The 14,798-nt window shown below is 47.8% G+C and overlaps 1 protein-coding gene across 1 annotated transcript in view; it reads right to left on the reverse strand.

Annotated features, from left to right (window-relative positions):
- LOC144099446 (uncharacterized) overlaps nucleotides 1–13,762 on the reverse strand; it is a 62,077-nt gene extending 48,315 nt beyond the window's left edge. The window contains exons 1-3 of the mRNA XM_077632745.1: nucleotides 12,471–13,762; nucleotides 4,727–4,859; nucleotides 3,557–3,718 (exon numbers count right to left, since the gene is read on the reverse strand). Coding sequence (XP_077488871.1) covers nucleotides 3,557–3,718; nucleotides 4,727–4,859; nucleotides 12,471–13,559 — 1,384 coding nt within the window. The 5' untranslated portion in view covers nucleotides 13,560–13,762. The remainder of the gene's footprint in view (nucleotides 1–3,556; nucleotides 3,719–4,726; nucleotides 4,860–12,470) is intronic.
- Nucleotides 13,763–14,798: the final 1,036 nt, after the last annotated feature.

A 14,798-nucleotide genomic window follows, 5' to 3' on the forward strand; every position in this document is an offset into this window, starting at 1 on the left:
GGGCAAGCTGCAAATGATGCTGATGGAGTCTCGGCAGAAGAAACGCAAGCAAATGCACATTATTGATTACTTTTAATTTTTACAACCCTTTCCACAATTTTCCGGTCCCCTTCGGGTTCGAATTAACGATAAAGGTGATGACAAAACTCGATAGGTTATGATGCATGCCTGTCAATACCATGACCCGCAATTAGCTTTCCCACTGCTGCGCACCACTATCCTCAGGAGCTTGCCCAAGAAGAAAAGCTTAAAAGGTGCATCTGCCCCGTACCAAAAATTAACGCCATGATTGCATCTGCCCCATACTAAATATTAACGCCATAACGGATATTTTAAGTGCAGCATGAGGAAGATTTCTTGTCTAGACAGTAACCAAATGCCACAGGCAAGCTAGTCTCTGAACACTGGGCATCTTTGAGACACTACAACACTGCATCTCAAGGCAAGGTATCCATCCTTGTCCCACATACTCTGGTTTAATGACTCAGCCAAATCTGAAAAAGACAAAAATACACAGGAATGAGCTGCACTCACCAGCCAAAGCAGAAGGTAGCCCAGCAAGCAAACACTAATGCCCTCCAACCATTAGAAAAGAGCCATTCCGCCTTTTATAATGCCTGGCCTCAGCTTTCCCAGTTTTAATGGTCCTATAGAAGCTGCAATGAAATTTCGCATTATTCTGAATGTAATTCTGTATAATTATAAGAGTGAGAGCTGCAAAAAATTTGCCAATGATTGGGCTTCTCGGTAATGCGATTTTTGAGTGCTGCTGCAGTAGTGCTTGGACCGTAGGCAAGCACATATGGAATACGCAGTGCCGAACGAAGGCGGCTCTGGGTTTCGGCTTGGGCAGCGCACACAGCAAACCGCCCCAATTCAGGCGAACAGACAGTGATGTGCTCTGTTCTAGCACCTCCTCTAAGTGGGTCGGCATTGCGGAACCAGTCTTCACACTATCGCCATCTTCCTTCTTCTGCTGCTCTCCGTGTCCATGCTCTTTCACCCTCCGCTGTGCTTCCTCCCTTCACTTGGTTACATGGAGGCATGTCAAGGCACAGCGCTCAATGCAAGGAACAGGTGCAGGAACAGGACTGTCCCAACCACCCATCCTTGGAAGACACTGAGGACGGAGTTGGCAAAGCTGGCAACCCCCCTGCTACAAGCTTGGCTGAATTAGTAGAACCCAGTGATGCCACCCCACCATTATTACGGGCAGAATTGCCCGGCCCCCGCTAAGAATCAATGCAGCCCAAAATCACCTTACATTTACCTACATAGAGGTGGACGCAATAAACTGCCACCACATAGCCCAGCTAGCATACTTTGAAGTACTCGTTCCGGTGGAAATGTGGGACTGAGCATCATTTTAAGAATTAGTGTTATTGTAAATTAAAGAAGTATTGCCGTGTTTCGTTGGATTCGCAGCTAAGGCTATCGTGCATCAAACATTAGGTTGAAAAATCTGTATGCTGTGCTTGTAAAGCTTTCCGACCGCAATGACCTCTGAGAAATCTGCACCTTTCCTTCATGGCAAGAGTTGTTATATGGATCCCATGCAAAATGGCCACGTAACTGAAGTCTGAAGTATTTTAAGTTGTAGAAGTTCGCAAGCCAAGGTAAAGAGAAACAGAAGGGATGAAAGATGTAGAAGAAAAAGAAGTGGACAGAAGTCAAGGCAAGCAAAGAGAGAAAACAGAGAGAAGAACAGAAGGGAAAAAAGATAAAAACAAGAAGGAAAGGAAGAAAGAAATGAGCAAGTGAAGAAGAGAGAAGCCAAGCCAAGGGAGAGAAGAAAAGAATGAGAAAGAAGGAGGAGGGGAAACAAAGGGCATTACGGCTGTCACGAACTGCTTTAGCTAAGTCGTAGCATCAATTAACCACTGTTTTTTCCTCCCTAGAGCAACCTTCGCTGGGAAGTAATGTGTTTGGCACAAAGTACAGCTGAAACATTGCACGTGAGACCTAGGCATAGTCGCAGTCTGTTAGAAATGCAAGCGCCACAAAATGCATTTATCATACCTTATGCTGAAAGAACCTAAATTATAATCGGAAGGGTACACAGAGAAGCACAATGCATCTCTTGAGTAACACAATATTTCTGCCCGTTTTGCTCGTGTGTCCCAGTGGCATAGTGAGCAGCTTTTCTGAATCCCAACACACAGGCTGTGACTGCAATTTCCCAGCTGGAGTGCCGCCTTTTCCTTCGAGAACCACAGCTCGTTGCATTACGAACAGTGAAGAACCCGTCAGAGTGCCCTTCATACACACCTATGCTTTCATAGACTGCAAAAGCATAGCTGGAAGGTATGAGAACACCATCCACTTGTGCTTTCGGTTAGCACTGAAAGCACACCAGGTGTACTTTGCTAACTTGGCAGAGTGCCAAGGCACTCTTGTGCCCTTGACAGAAGTGCCGGCAGCAGTGGCTTATTTAGCGCGTTGCTGTATGTCCAGCTACGCAGACTAACCTTGAGTAAAAAATGCATACCTAAGCTTCAGGGCCGGCGTTCGGCATGTTTGTTTCACCTTGCCGCGATTGGCCGGCACCGTCGGCTATCACAAAATCATCGGATCGCGCCACAACGCTGCGCACACCGTTCGAAGTCAACGATCTTAACAACGGCTACCCAAACGCAGTGTTTCCCAAGCAGAATCTCGGCAACACTTTCAACAACCAGCAGCAGTGGCTCACAAGACAGCGATGACTGCAGCCGCATCCTTCTCACAAGCGATGACGAGCAAGTCGTGAAAGATGCCTCATGGACAAAATGTTCCTCCCTCCCCCCAAATTGATGTCAACTTTTCTGGAAAAAAAAGTGGTTCATTACGCGAGTAAATACGGTGACTATGCCTACAAGCATGGGGGAATACGTGGGCAGGTTCTTCTGGTGATTTTCTTCTTTTGCCGGCCCAGAAAAAACGATAATCATTTCTGACAATCGGATTTTCCAGTTTTCTCAATGTCATTATAAGTGGATTGCACTGTACAGTCAAGCAACAATTACACTGCAGAAACATGCACAGCTGTAACAGGCACACCCCAGCCAGCAAGCACATAAGCAAAGTGTGCCTACGCTGTATCATCTTATCCTTGCATAGTTTTTAGCTGATGGCAGCAAATAAATGAATGTACAAAAGTTGCAACTCAATGAAATAAGAATCTGACGCAATGTGATGAGCACAGAGACAGACCTCTCGATATAGAAGGTCCAAACTGCCAGTGCAAACCTAGATCTTTGAGTACCGCCATTCAAATGTTGGCTCAATTGCAGTTAGCAAACTAAGCTGTCATAAACAATGCTTTTTGGTGGCAGCTGAAATGGTCAGTGCACTCAGTGAATGCCCCTATGCCTGGAAGAAACGAAGCCTTGCCTATGGAGTGATGAAACCAATCAATTTTTATACACAAAAAACACAAGAGAACAGATATAATAAGACACGCCTAAGTGGAGAGCTCCGCATTAATTGAGATTGCGTTATGTTTCTTCAGCATGCACTGAGATCTCAATAAGTATTTCTGCATTTTGACCGCCATCAAAAAGCTCTTGGAACTCACACTTTGGGAAGTGCTGGCTGAGAAGGTGCTCGTCGTAAGAAGAGTGTACGTTTATCGCCTTGCTGAGGCACATGTGACGGTCAGTTCGCAGGTGGCCCACCAGGTGGTCCTTGCAGGGCACCGAGATGTGGCACACCCGGCAGTTGAACTTGCCCAGCTCCTCTGCGCATGCAACAACGGCCAGGTGAAACTCCAACGCAAAGCAGCACATAATACAGGCTTCATTTCTGATGCAGAAATGGAAGGCTCAGTGAATGTGTATGGCATGTCGTGCTGAGCTTAACGCCCCCAAAATTACACGCGGGCTACAGGGGACGCCGTGGTGGAGCGTCCTGGATTAATCTGACCACTGGGCTGAGCTGCAGCTGATTCATGAGTGTGAAACGAAAGTCACAACTTTATGTCGCAAGGCCCTATTATAATGTGAATCTGCCTAAAGAGCAAGGAAGGGGTTGACGAGGGCAGATGCCTTTTCTGTGAATTTCCAGTTTGCATTTCAAAGATAGGCTTGGAGTTTTCCCCTCGTCATTTCACCTGTACCATGTAGCATAACTCTCGTGTATGGCTACCAGCCAGCACAGCAAACACTAACGAGAGGTTTAAGCGTGCACTGTTGGACCACTTGGATGTTGGTCGAGTGCATATCAGGTGTTCTTTTCAACACTAGGAGGGCGTGAAGTGCAAAAAGTTACGCATCCCACTAGCAGTGCATACATGAAAAATGCATGGCCTTCCTTTTAGGTTAAACGACGCATCAACTGACCCAATGTCCGCGGCAAACACATGCCACTATTGAAATGCCATTTCTGTAAGAATATCATGTTTTTTTTTCGTCTGAAATCGCTTCTTTCAAAACCATCTTGAATTGTCTATATTCAGCACTAAAAAAGTTAGCTCCTACACCAGATTATCTACAGCACAAGCTGCCTTGCAAAGCTTCCATGGCAGACTTGGAGTACGAACTGTCCAGCACAAATTAAGCATCTGCACACGCAAGGCACAAGTTGCACCACCAATGCTGGCTCAACATGTTAGCTAGACTCGCAGTGAGAAGTTTCAAAGCAGGTTTTTGATGCCAAGTGCATGCAAACAGCCACAAAAGCAAGGGGTTTAAGCGAACACACCATATTCACATGGGTGAAAAAAAAATGGGGGGGGTCCGGCACTCACTGTTGAGGCCCATGAAGTACATCCAGCGGAGGCGCTTGCTGTGCAGCTGGCTCTCCGTATGGCAGTCAAACTGCTCGGGCTGGTCCAGCTGGACGTTGCACAGCCGGCAGCCGTATGTCGGCTTCCCATCCTCCTGCAGACACAAAGCCGTGGCGATCAGTTTCAAATCATCCATTGCACACATTTCCCTACTCATAACGAATCCCATACTATAACAGTTATGTAACGATTCAAATACAGTCGAGTACAGATATTTCAAATCACTGGATATATCAAACACATAGATTATCCCTCGAAAATCCTGCGCAAAAGTAGAGGAAAGTAGCTCAGTATATCAAACTCCAATTTCACAGGCCATTCAACACATCGAATGACATGCCAAGCCCCTGCACACGACGCTTCTCCGAACAGCGCTCTTTGATCACTTATCGCGCGTGGAGATAGGTCACAACGGCACAGCCTTGGGCAACTGCTGGCAGTGCCAGCGGTGTGAAACGTGTGGTGAGATTAATGTAGGGTGCGCTTGATGGTGGCCTTCGGTCTCTTGCAATCAATTTCTAAGCCAGATTCTGTCACGCGATGAAGCTAACCTATCTAAAAACCTAGCCATGGCCCTCGAACGGCATGCTTCCTTCGCTTCACTGCTGAAGACGTTACGGAAACCAACTTCACTTTAATTTTAATACTACAGCAGACAACTTATAATAAGCGGTGGTTAGTTTAAATACATCGTCCACCACTGTTTAGGTGCGAAGGAGCACGCCGGTAGGCGGCACATCACTGCAAGTAGCATTTCGCTAATGTGAGAGCAATGTGCATTTCTACATTATGAAGAAGCTTACGAAGACCCATTTTTTATACACTGATTTATCGATGTATTGAGCTATTTCATGATCTCCTTCAAGTCCTACATATCCGGTTTGGACTGTACCCTTTCAGAACAGCAAGCAACTGGGGACTCTCATTTTGCTTTTTTTTTTCTAAGACCCCAACTAATAGACTTCCTGTGACGAGTTACATTGCCGGGAAGACACAAGTGATAAAACTGCGGGCGCCATAACTTAGCTGCAATGACGCCAGTAAAGGCATTTCTTAAGCAATGAAACATGAACATCAGCGGCTGCAAAAACATCAATCATACAATAATTAACACACACCGAAAAGGTCATTCTACGATACATATATTTATGGTATGGTGACAAAAGCTGCATGAAAAGCAACAAACTACCGTTGCAACTGATACTGTCTTCCCAAAAATAGACTACTTTCAACTGCTGCATTGCTCTTCTGCTCTGCGAGCCGCCGCGGTGGCTCAGTGGTTATGGCGGCCGGCTGCTAGCCCGAAAGACGTGGGTTCGATTCCGGCCGCGGTGGTCGAATTTCGACGGAGGCGAAATTCTAGATAATGCAAAAAAAACAGCGCGAACAAACGGGGACTAGACGAAGAATACACAGGAACAAGCGCTGACTCTCAACTAAAGTTTAATCACAGGAAGCACACTTATAAAAGGAAACAGAAAACGAAAAAAACACAAAATCAGAACGCATGTGTTACTATGTGATGTCCAGATATGCAACCTCACAGTCACGCAGGAGCAGGGATGGTTGGCTGACACATAATCTTGTGAGGTTGCATATCTGGACATCACATAGTAACACATGCGTTCTGATTTTGTGTTTTTTTCGTTTTCTGTTTCCTTTTATAAGTGTGCTTCCTGTGATTAAACTTTAGTTGAGAGTCAGCGCTTGTTCCTGTGTATTCTTCGTCTAGTCCCCGTTTGTTCGCGCTGTTTTTTTTGCATTATGTATCACCAACTCGCCCGCTTATCTATCCTGTTGAAATTCTAGAGGCCAGTGTACTGTGCGATGCCAGTGCATGTTAAAGAACCCCAGGTGGTCGAAATTCCCGGAGCCCTTAACTACGGCGTCCCTCATAGCCTGAGTCGCTTTGGGACGTTAAACCACCATAAACCCGCTCTTTTGCTCTGCAGTTGTAGTAGTCAGGCTGATGATGATGATTTACGTACTGAAATCAACTGTGTTTTCAGATAAAGTAAATGCAACTGGAACAATTTTTTTTCTCAGTACTTTGCACAATGCTTATAACAATACAGCATGACACTTGTATGAGAACATAATTGGCAGCCAACGATACCAAGAGCCAGTGATTTGAAAATATTTTTTCACTTCCGGTTAATTTGATCAACTGTTGCACTGAGTCATTAGACCACACTTGCTGGCTTTTCTGTGCAAGTTTAGGGATGTGCCTCTCTAATGAAGGACAGCCTGCCAATTAGTTCTTTGCAGTCACAACACAACTTCCACTGTGACTCAGCATGTTATCACAAAAACACTGATGGGAGCATTTAAGTTTAAACACATTCATCGTAATAGACTGTGTTTCAACTAATGACATGAACTGCAAGTTAAGATTGCACGCTCAAGCTATTTTGAGCAAAATAGCATGCAATGCATTATTATGTCACATACAGTAGTTCCCCAAGAACCTATAGTATGCTGCAGCAGCCCGGCTGATTAAGACAAAGGCATAGTGCAGCACGCTCGACTGGCGGGCAATTCTGATTCTAGCACCCATGTGATCGGATGTCGGCGGTGCGCCGTCTCAGCTTGCCAACGGCACAGATTCCTTCTGGCTGGGCGAGTCCGCTTCTTCGGAAAATCCCAGATATCTCGGCTTGCATCTGGGATTTGCCGTTCCACAAACCCATCGGGTCATCATATTTTGTGTATTTCTGTGCACTGTTACTGAATAAAACCTTCAGAGTAAGCCATGTAGTTTGTTTGACACTGCATACGCTCCTTGAAATATACTTCACTGCCCACTTATCAAGAAGGAGATATGGGCTCAGCAGTTATTAGAGAGGCTAGCGCCATGCTAAACAGAAGTTCAGAACTAGTTTTGTTTGAAGTCAATATATTAAACGGCGCAGAAAAATGCACTGACCTAAATGCAGTTGCATTAGAGGGCAGCTTCTACCTCAACATGGCTCATTTTGCAGTGTAGCAGACAGAGCTTAAAGTAGGTGGGACATATATTTGCGATGCTTTTCATTGTAATCAGGAGTACACAATCATTGAACTTGGAGGCAAGCACTAACATGGTTTAACAGCTTTGACAGCCCACATGTAGGAACACCAACAATGAAAACGACAGAAGCACAATCCCTGCCTTCATTGCCGCCACCCACTGAACCTCAATGCATGTAGCCAAACGTGATTTTGGTTTCTAAGACTTTCCATCCCACGGCATTCTACAGCACTGAGATGTCAACTGTAATCATTACAGCCAGTTGGGTACGCAAAAGGACTAAAGGCCTCTCCAAACAATTTCACATTTCGTTTGTGGTGTGCCAGCCACAGCAGTCCTATGCCATGCAATGTAACCCCACTATCTCTAAGTCATGTATACGGACAGCACCAAATGTCAAGATCACTGAAATGTATGCAGCATTTCATGACTGACAAAATGCATGCATTGTAGCTGGGAAACCCACAAGTAAAGGCGCATTTATACTCCGACGTAACGCGCGCACGGCACGGCAACGTCACGTCGGCCAAAGCGAGACCGTCTATACTCCAACTGCGCTTGACCGCCGACGCCTTCAACGGCTTCGGCGCACTCTGACCGCACCGGCGGAAACTTAGAGCATGTCTCTATTTCGTGCCAAGTGCGCCAGCCGCCGCCGGCCCGGCCAGACCGGTTCCGCCTCTCGTCGGGGAGGCGCTGCTTCGCAAATCTACGAGGGATGGCGTGTCGAGCGTTCTGCGCATCATCTGCGCATGCGCTACCCCTGGCGCAGCCACTTAGCCGCGTCAGAGTAATTGGACTGTAGAAGGACCGAATTCGCGCCTGGCATGGGCCGCGTGGCGTCGCCAGCCTGACGTAACTGACAACCTCCGGCGCTCGCCCACGCGACAAGGAAGTTGGAGTATAAACGCGCCTTAAGGGCAGCCATATCATTTTCGATGACCATTCAACTAACCCACCATACATGCTATACTACTATTTCACACGTGCTGGTCATTCAGTTATGACAAATTCAGCACCAAACATGATGCAATGCAAACCAAAGGCATCATGTTGAAAACCTCCTGAATAATGGATCTGGTACATACTTGCAAATTTTACAGTACAGTCATCCACAGACCTGTATAGAGTGCTCGAATGGCACACCAGGCATCCGTCATTTATGCGTGGCCTAGGGCTCGAAAGAAGACTTTGCCGAGCATGCACATTGCCATGAATCTTCCTCATGGATAACGCCTCATGCTGTTACCGGGCTGGGCAGGCAGCGACGATTGTCCCAAATGCACAACCGAATGCGCAGTTCCAGTGCTCTAGACAAGAGTGTGGATGACTGCAGGTTCCATACTAAATAACAGTGATCCACTACTTTGAAGCATGAAGGATCACAGCTGGAATTTTAATTTCTCAACCACTGCAAAATAAGGGCAGAACGAAGCAAGGACAAGCAGTTGATGCCATGGGTCATGAGCCTCTTATGGCAATGTGTCCCAAGTAAGTGAACGATTTTACCTTCAGTTCGCAACAATCAGCATTAATCAAGCAGCAGCCAAGGAAGTACATTTCCAGGAAATGCTGCACACAGCCATAACATTACAATGAAAACAGGCAACGGGATGACAAACAATGAAATGTACAAGTGATCCTGCATGCACAGGCATGAGAGTAAGGGGCACCACTTTATTCAGTTTAACCAAGAAAAGCACCCCACCTCTATGGCGGCCCCTATTCTTGCAGCCTTCACTGTCCTCTGTTAATGGCATTAATAGGTTCTGCCCCGTTTTAGTATGATAGCAATACTAGGTGCATTTTCCGATTTCGGGCAGACGCACGTCCCTGAAGCCTGCTTTGTGGCAGGTGGCCCACCTGCCCACCGGGTGGGCAACCCACACCTGGAAGGCCGTCACCTAGGTGAAGGGTGCACAGCTGGGTACAGGCCTTGAAGATAAAGGCCTGCAGGTTAAAGGCCTTTATGGTAAATGACTTCTGGGTAAAGGCCTTAAGGTCAAATGCCTTTAGCAAATAAGGACTAGTGCTTCAGCCATGCTAAAGCAACTGCTAATCTTTTACCATTCTCAGACGGCTCAGACTGAATAGTAGCCCTTTCAGCCCTTATGCATCTGATCATGCACGTGGCAAAATACACATCCGTAGCATCTTTTTTTTTATTGGCTAGTTTATTATGCAGGGCACTCAATAACAGGCTTCCATAACTTACTGATAACATATAACGAGTAGCACACAAAAGCCAATAGGTTATGTGGCCAGACAGACACAAAGTGAGAGAGTAAGTGTTGCCCTTGAACTCCCAATCAACTAAAACCAATTACTTTTCAGCCGCTGCATTTAACATGCATACTTGTAATGGAATATTTGAACCAGTCATGTTCCCAGACTCTTGATTCTGGAATAACTCTAATAGCATACCCGTATTCAGAAACATCTGCATCCAAATTTCCGACTCAGTCCACATAATTATGCATACACGGCAGTAACAACATCATAAAAACTCCTCGCAGTGTGATGCAGCTGTTGCATGTGACATTTTGTTTGCAAAAAGCATAAAGCAACAAGTGAAGTTGATAACTTCCCACTTCACTTTGGGCAATGAAGAAAATAAATGCTACACAGAACATCTGCGTCATACAAAGGATGTGCTTCACATTCCTCATCAGCATGTTGCATGAGTAATTACCTGGACTGCATTTGGCGATTCAGAGCCAAATATCTCAAGACACAGCAGCACTTTAAGAACTTATCAAATGGAAGTCTGGGAATACAACTGCCTCTACGCCTACTGGTTGCATGTGATGTTATAGGAGGTATTCAATAAGGCCGCGCAACCAGATGGCGCGAGTGTCGTCACGGCTAGCGCGCCATGTTGACGGTCATTTCAAGCCAACTCGCGCAGTGTCAAGTATGCCATCAAATATCTGGCCTATATTGTTAGTGATCCGTAACATCTTTGCGCGTTGTTAAATGCGTCAGCATGCACTTTTTTTTGTGGGACGCTTTGTGCGCATGAGGTTTGCAGCAGCTAGGCGAGGTTTGCACAGCTAGGCGAACAGACACTTTGAATTACACACCTCTACAAAAATGGCACTTCGGCCTAGAGCACCCCGAGTACGGCTCTTGGGCACCCTCTCATAGATTTGTACACTTTACTTTCTTGGCATGTCGGCAAACCTAAGTGATATAACCGAGTTGCCTGTTTAGTGTTTCGGTTAGGTGGCCACACTATGCCACAATTCGGCAGCAAAACTGACCAGCGGCATCATATCAGTTGATAGCTGTCTGCTATTCATGCTGGGCATATCGTGGATAAACAGCCCATGATTAATTATCCACATTCCAAAACTGGTGCTGCAGAAACTCATATTTCCAGCTGCTGTACGCCGCGAACTGCTGAGGCTTCACAGACAGTATTTCTGCAGAAAGGCAAGCGTCATAACTGCTTTTTTTTTTATTACACAACAGAGCGGTCGAGCAAATACTGTCATGCGCTCATAGCACAAACAGCAGGCCCAGCGAGAATGCTTTGCAGTTTTGGTTGTAGCAACATAGCACTGCTTCGAATACACAAGATCTGGAATCTAGGTCAATTTGCAGCAACACGATGTGCAGCGACTCCACTAGATTCAGTAGTGAAACGTCACTTTCAACAGACAGATATGACAAGTTAACCCACAGCTAGGCGAACAGACACTTTGAATTACACACCTCTCCAAAAATGGCACTTCGGCCTAGAGCACCCCGAGTACGGCTCTTGGGCACCCTCTCATAGATTTGTACACTTTACTTTCTTGGCATGTCGGCAAACCTAAGCCGTGCATAAGGCGGGCCACGAAATCGGAGAATGCAACACATGGCAGCAGTCCTGTACATCGCACACCACGCCGGCGGCTCCGCGTTCCTACAGGTCGATGTTTTCGCAAAGTGGAACCTTTTCAGCATGTCTGCTCTTTTCTGCTTTGCACAGTTCACAGCATATCGACTCAGTCTCACGGTGTTACGGGTCAGACAGAAAATATCTAAAGCGAGACGCGAAAAACACTCACATTTCACGCATCACCAGCGAGTTAAATGCTGCGGCTGAATGCGGCGGCCGTGCACGCAACCACCAACATGGCGAATGCCGCACCAGCCGCTAGCGCCTCTTGCGGATGACGTCATGTGAATACCTCCTATAGGCAGTACGACAGAGTCGCAGGCTTATCGTCGTCCACATTGCAGGTAAAAGTTGGTGTTTATAAACAGATATGACATCGGTGCAAATCACCAATATAAATGCACACTAATCGCAATGATCAAGATGACTTTAAATTGAGTTACGTTGATCAAAAGATTTACGACCAGAATTTCTCACTTTGTGGCCCCCTTGCAAAAACTGCTTTCATGCACGACTTTTTTTTTTTTTAATCATACAAGCCTAATTTTGAACACCCCGCAAAAACATACAGCATGTCGACTGTTCGATATACAGCATGCTACCTCTATAAACAGCAAACTAACTAAGCATTAGCCTGGCTTTCTACTTCTTAAAAACAGCTTGTTAAGTTAATACAGCCTGGCTTGCTTGTAGAGGTAGCTTGATGGACCGTTAAGCTGGGGAGGAGCCAGAAAGTATGTAATGCACATGCATAACATGCCACTCATATAGCCAACTGAAAAGCAAGGCTGAAGCAAACGACAACTCACCTCGGAGTCCTGAGGAGCCGTGCCGGTCGCCTTCGCGTCTCGCAGGAGCCGTTCGATGAACAGGCGCACCGAGCGCTGGATGCTGTCGCGGACAGACACCGTGATGGTCTCGGAACCGTCCAGCTCGACGTCGGGGCACAGCTCCGACAGCCGGGTCACTTCGAGAGTCTCCTCTTCCTTGTCCTCTTCCTCTTCCACAAAGTCCCGATCGGACGGCGCCAGGTCGCGCACGATCGTCTCGCTCTCGCCCTCGGCAGCGGTCGCAACTCCGTCCTCCGCACCAGGCTCGGCGCCTTCTTCGACGGCGCCACTGTCCTCTGCTCCCGCAGTGGCGGCTACCAGACCGTCTTCGCCAGGCCGCTCGGCGCCGACCGGGTCCGACTGGGCGGCGTCGCCTTCTAGGCCCACTCCGGCCTCGGCGTCCACCTCGTTGCCGTCCGCGTCGTCGACGACGTCGGCGTCCAGGCATTCGCCGTAATCTTCGCCGCCGTCGTACTCGCCACCTTCGCCGTCCGCGTAGCCCGCTCCCTGTTCCTGCCAGCCCTCCTCGACCGCTTCATCGCCGTCCAGAGCCTCGACGGGTGCTTCGTCCACCTCCGCATTTCCCTCAGCGTCAAAGTTCTCCGTGTTTTCATTGTCGCCCTCGACAGCATTGTCCGCGCCGGCTTGATTCGGCTCGCCATCTTGCTGCGCCGCGGGCGCCTCAGTGCCATCTCCTTCAGCGTCGTCGTCGTCCGCGTCCAGAACAAGCGCTTCGAAGTCTTCTCCGTCCGATGCTTTGTCCGCCTTCGGTTCTGCCTTTATCGCCGGCTTAGCGGCTGCGCTCTTTTTCGCGCCGGCTCCTGCAATGGCGGCGCCGGTGTTCTGCGCCGCGGCGGGTCGCGTCGCAGCGGGTCGCTTCGCGGTACGAGTCGTGGCGTCGCCCGCTGGCCCTGACGATTTCTCGGCAGCAGAAGTGACGGCCGCGTCTTCGGCGGTGCTCGACTGCGCTGGGCCCTCGCCGACGGGCGCATCACGACCCGGCGATGAGGCCTCTCCGCCTTTGCCAAATGGCCGACCGCGCCGCGCAGTGTTTTTGCGCGGAGGCATTGTTTGCCTGTTAGCCAACGGGTGGATCTCGGCTCCGTGAAGCTCAAAACTCACCGATTGGGAGGGACCACAGAAGCGGATGGCTTCGGGCGAAGATACGTAGCACGGCAGGCGTCTAACGTGGGCTGGAGTTCTTTAGAACGTTTCCCTCCGACGACCAAAAGCCGCGTCACTTCTATCGTATGGATTGGATTGGCTGACTGGCTACACGCAGGGCGCGCGCATTACTAGCCAATGAAGCATGATGAAGCTTTCTTGTATGGAGGAAAGAAAACTTTTCCTTTTTCCATACTTTCTTGTTTTGGCGTAAACTCTCCACTGGCACGAAGTTTTAAAATTGGATTATCACTATAAAATTTAGTATTCGTAGCGACATAGTACTATGAACTGCTCAAAGCGTTTCTGACGCTGAAACTAATAAACGACGCTTTCGGCTACTTGTGCCCGAAAATAGGCTGCAAGAAATGCCTAAATTTTGAGACCATTTCAAGTAAGCAGCTCTAAATGCGGCTGAACTAATTTTTTTAACTTTATCTACTTAAGTATTCCAGAGGTTTTGTGCCACGGTTTTCTCGAGACGCATAGAGACCATGGACGAAAGTGGAGGGGGCGCTGGTTCTTGGCGTAGGCTTAGAGAGGCCTCTGGGAGTGTGCATGTGACCATATGCACAATCCCAGAGGTCCAGAGACAGGCTCGCGAAACGGAAAGGAGGGTCGTGGAGACTAATCGGGTAATTAGGCTATTGAGTCGACGACTAAGATACGAGGTGATGGAGGTGAACAGGGAAGTGTATGAGGTTAGGCCCCACCCTTCTGCACAGGATGGCATCCACTACGGTGGTGCCACTGGCAAGAAGGTGGGTAGTAGGATAGGTCGCCAGGCAACAGCTTTTTTGGGGGGACCCAGAGCTCTGATGGAACCAGTGTAGAGAAGGAAGAATTAAGATCAAACGGACAATGGAACCATAGGGGAAGAAAGAGACGCAAGCGCCAGGGCCAAGTTAATTCAGATATAGGTTTCATTAACATGCAAGGTGGCAGGAATAGACTGAAATGGGAGGAAATAGAAGAACAGTTAAGACAGGAGGAATTAATGGTATATGGTTTAGCGGAAACACATCTTAGAGACATGGAGCAACCACCCTGTAACCCAGACTACGCATGGGAATATTGCAATAGAACAGAGGGCAGCAGAAAGGGAGGTGGAATTGGGGCATTCATTCATAAAAGTATGAATTT

Source organism: Amblyomma americanum, chromosome 7 (genome assembly GCF_052857255.1).
Source record: "Amblyomma americanum isolate KBUSLIRL-KWMA chromosome 7, ASM5285725v1, whole genome shotgun sequence".
Classification (NCBI taxonomy): domain Eukaryota; kingdom Metazoa; phylum Arthropoda; class Arachnida; order Ixodida; family Ixodidae; genus Amblyomma; species Amblyomma americanum.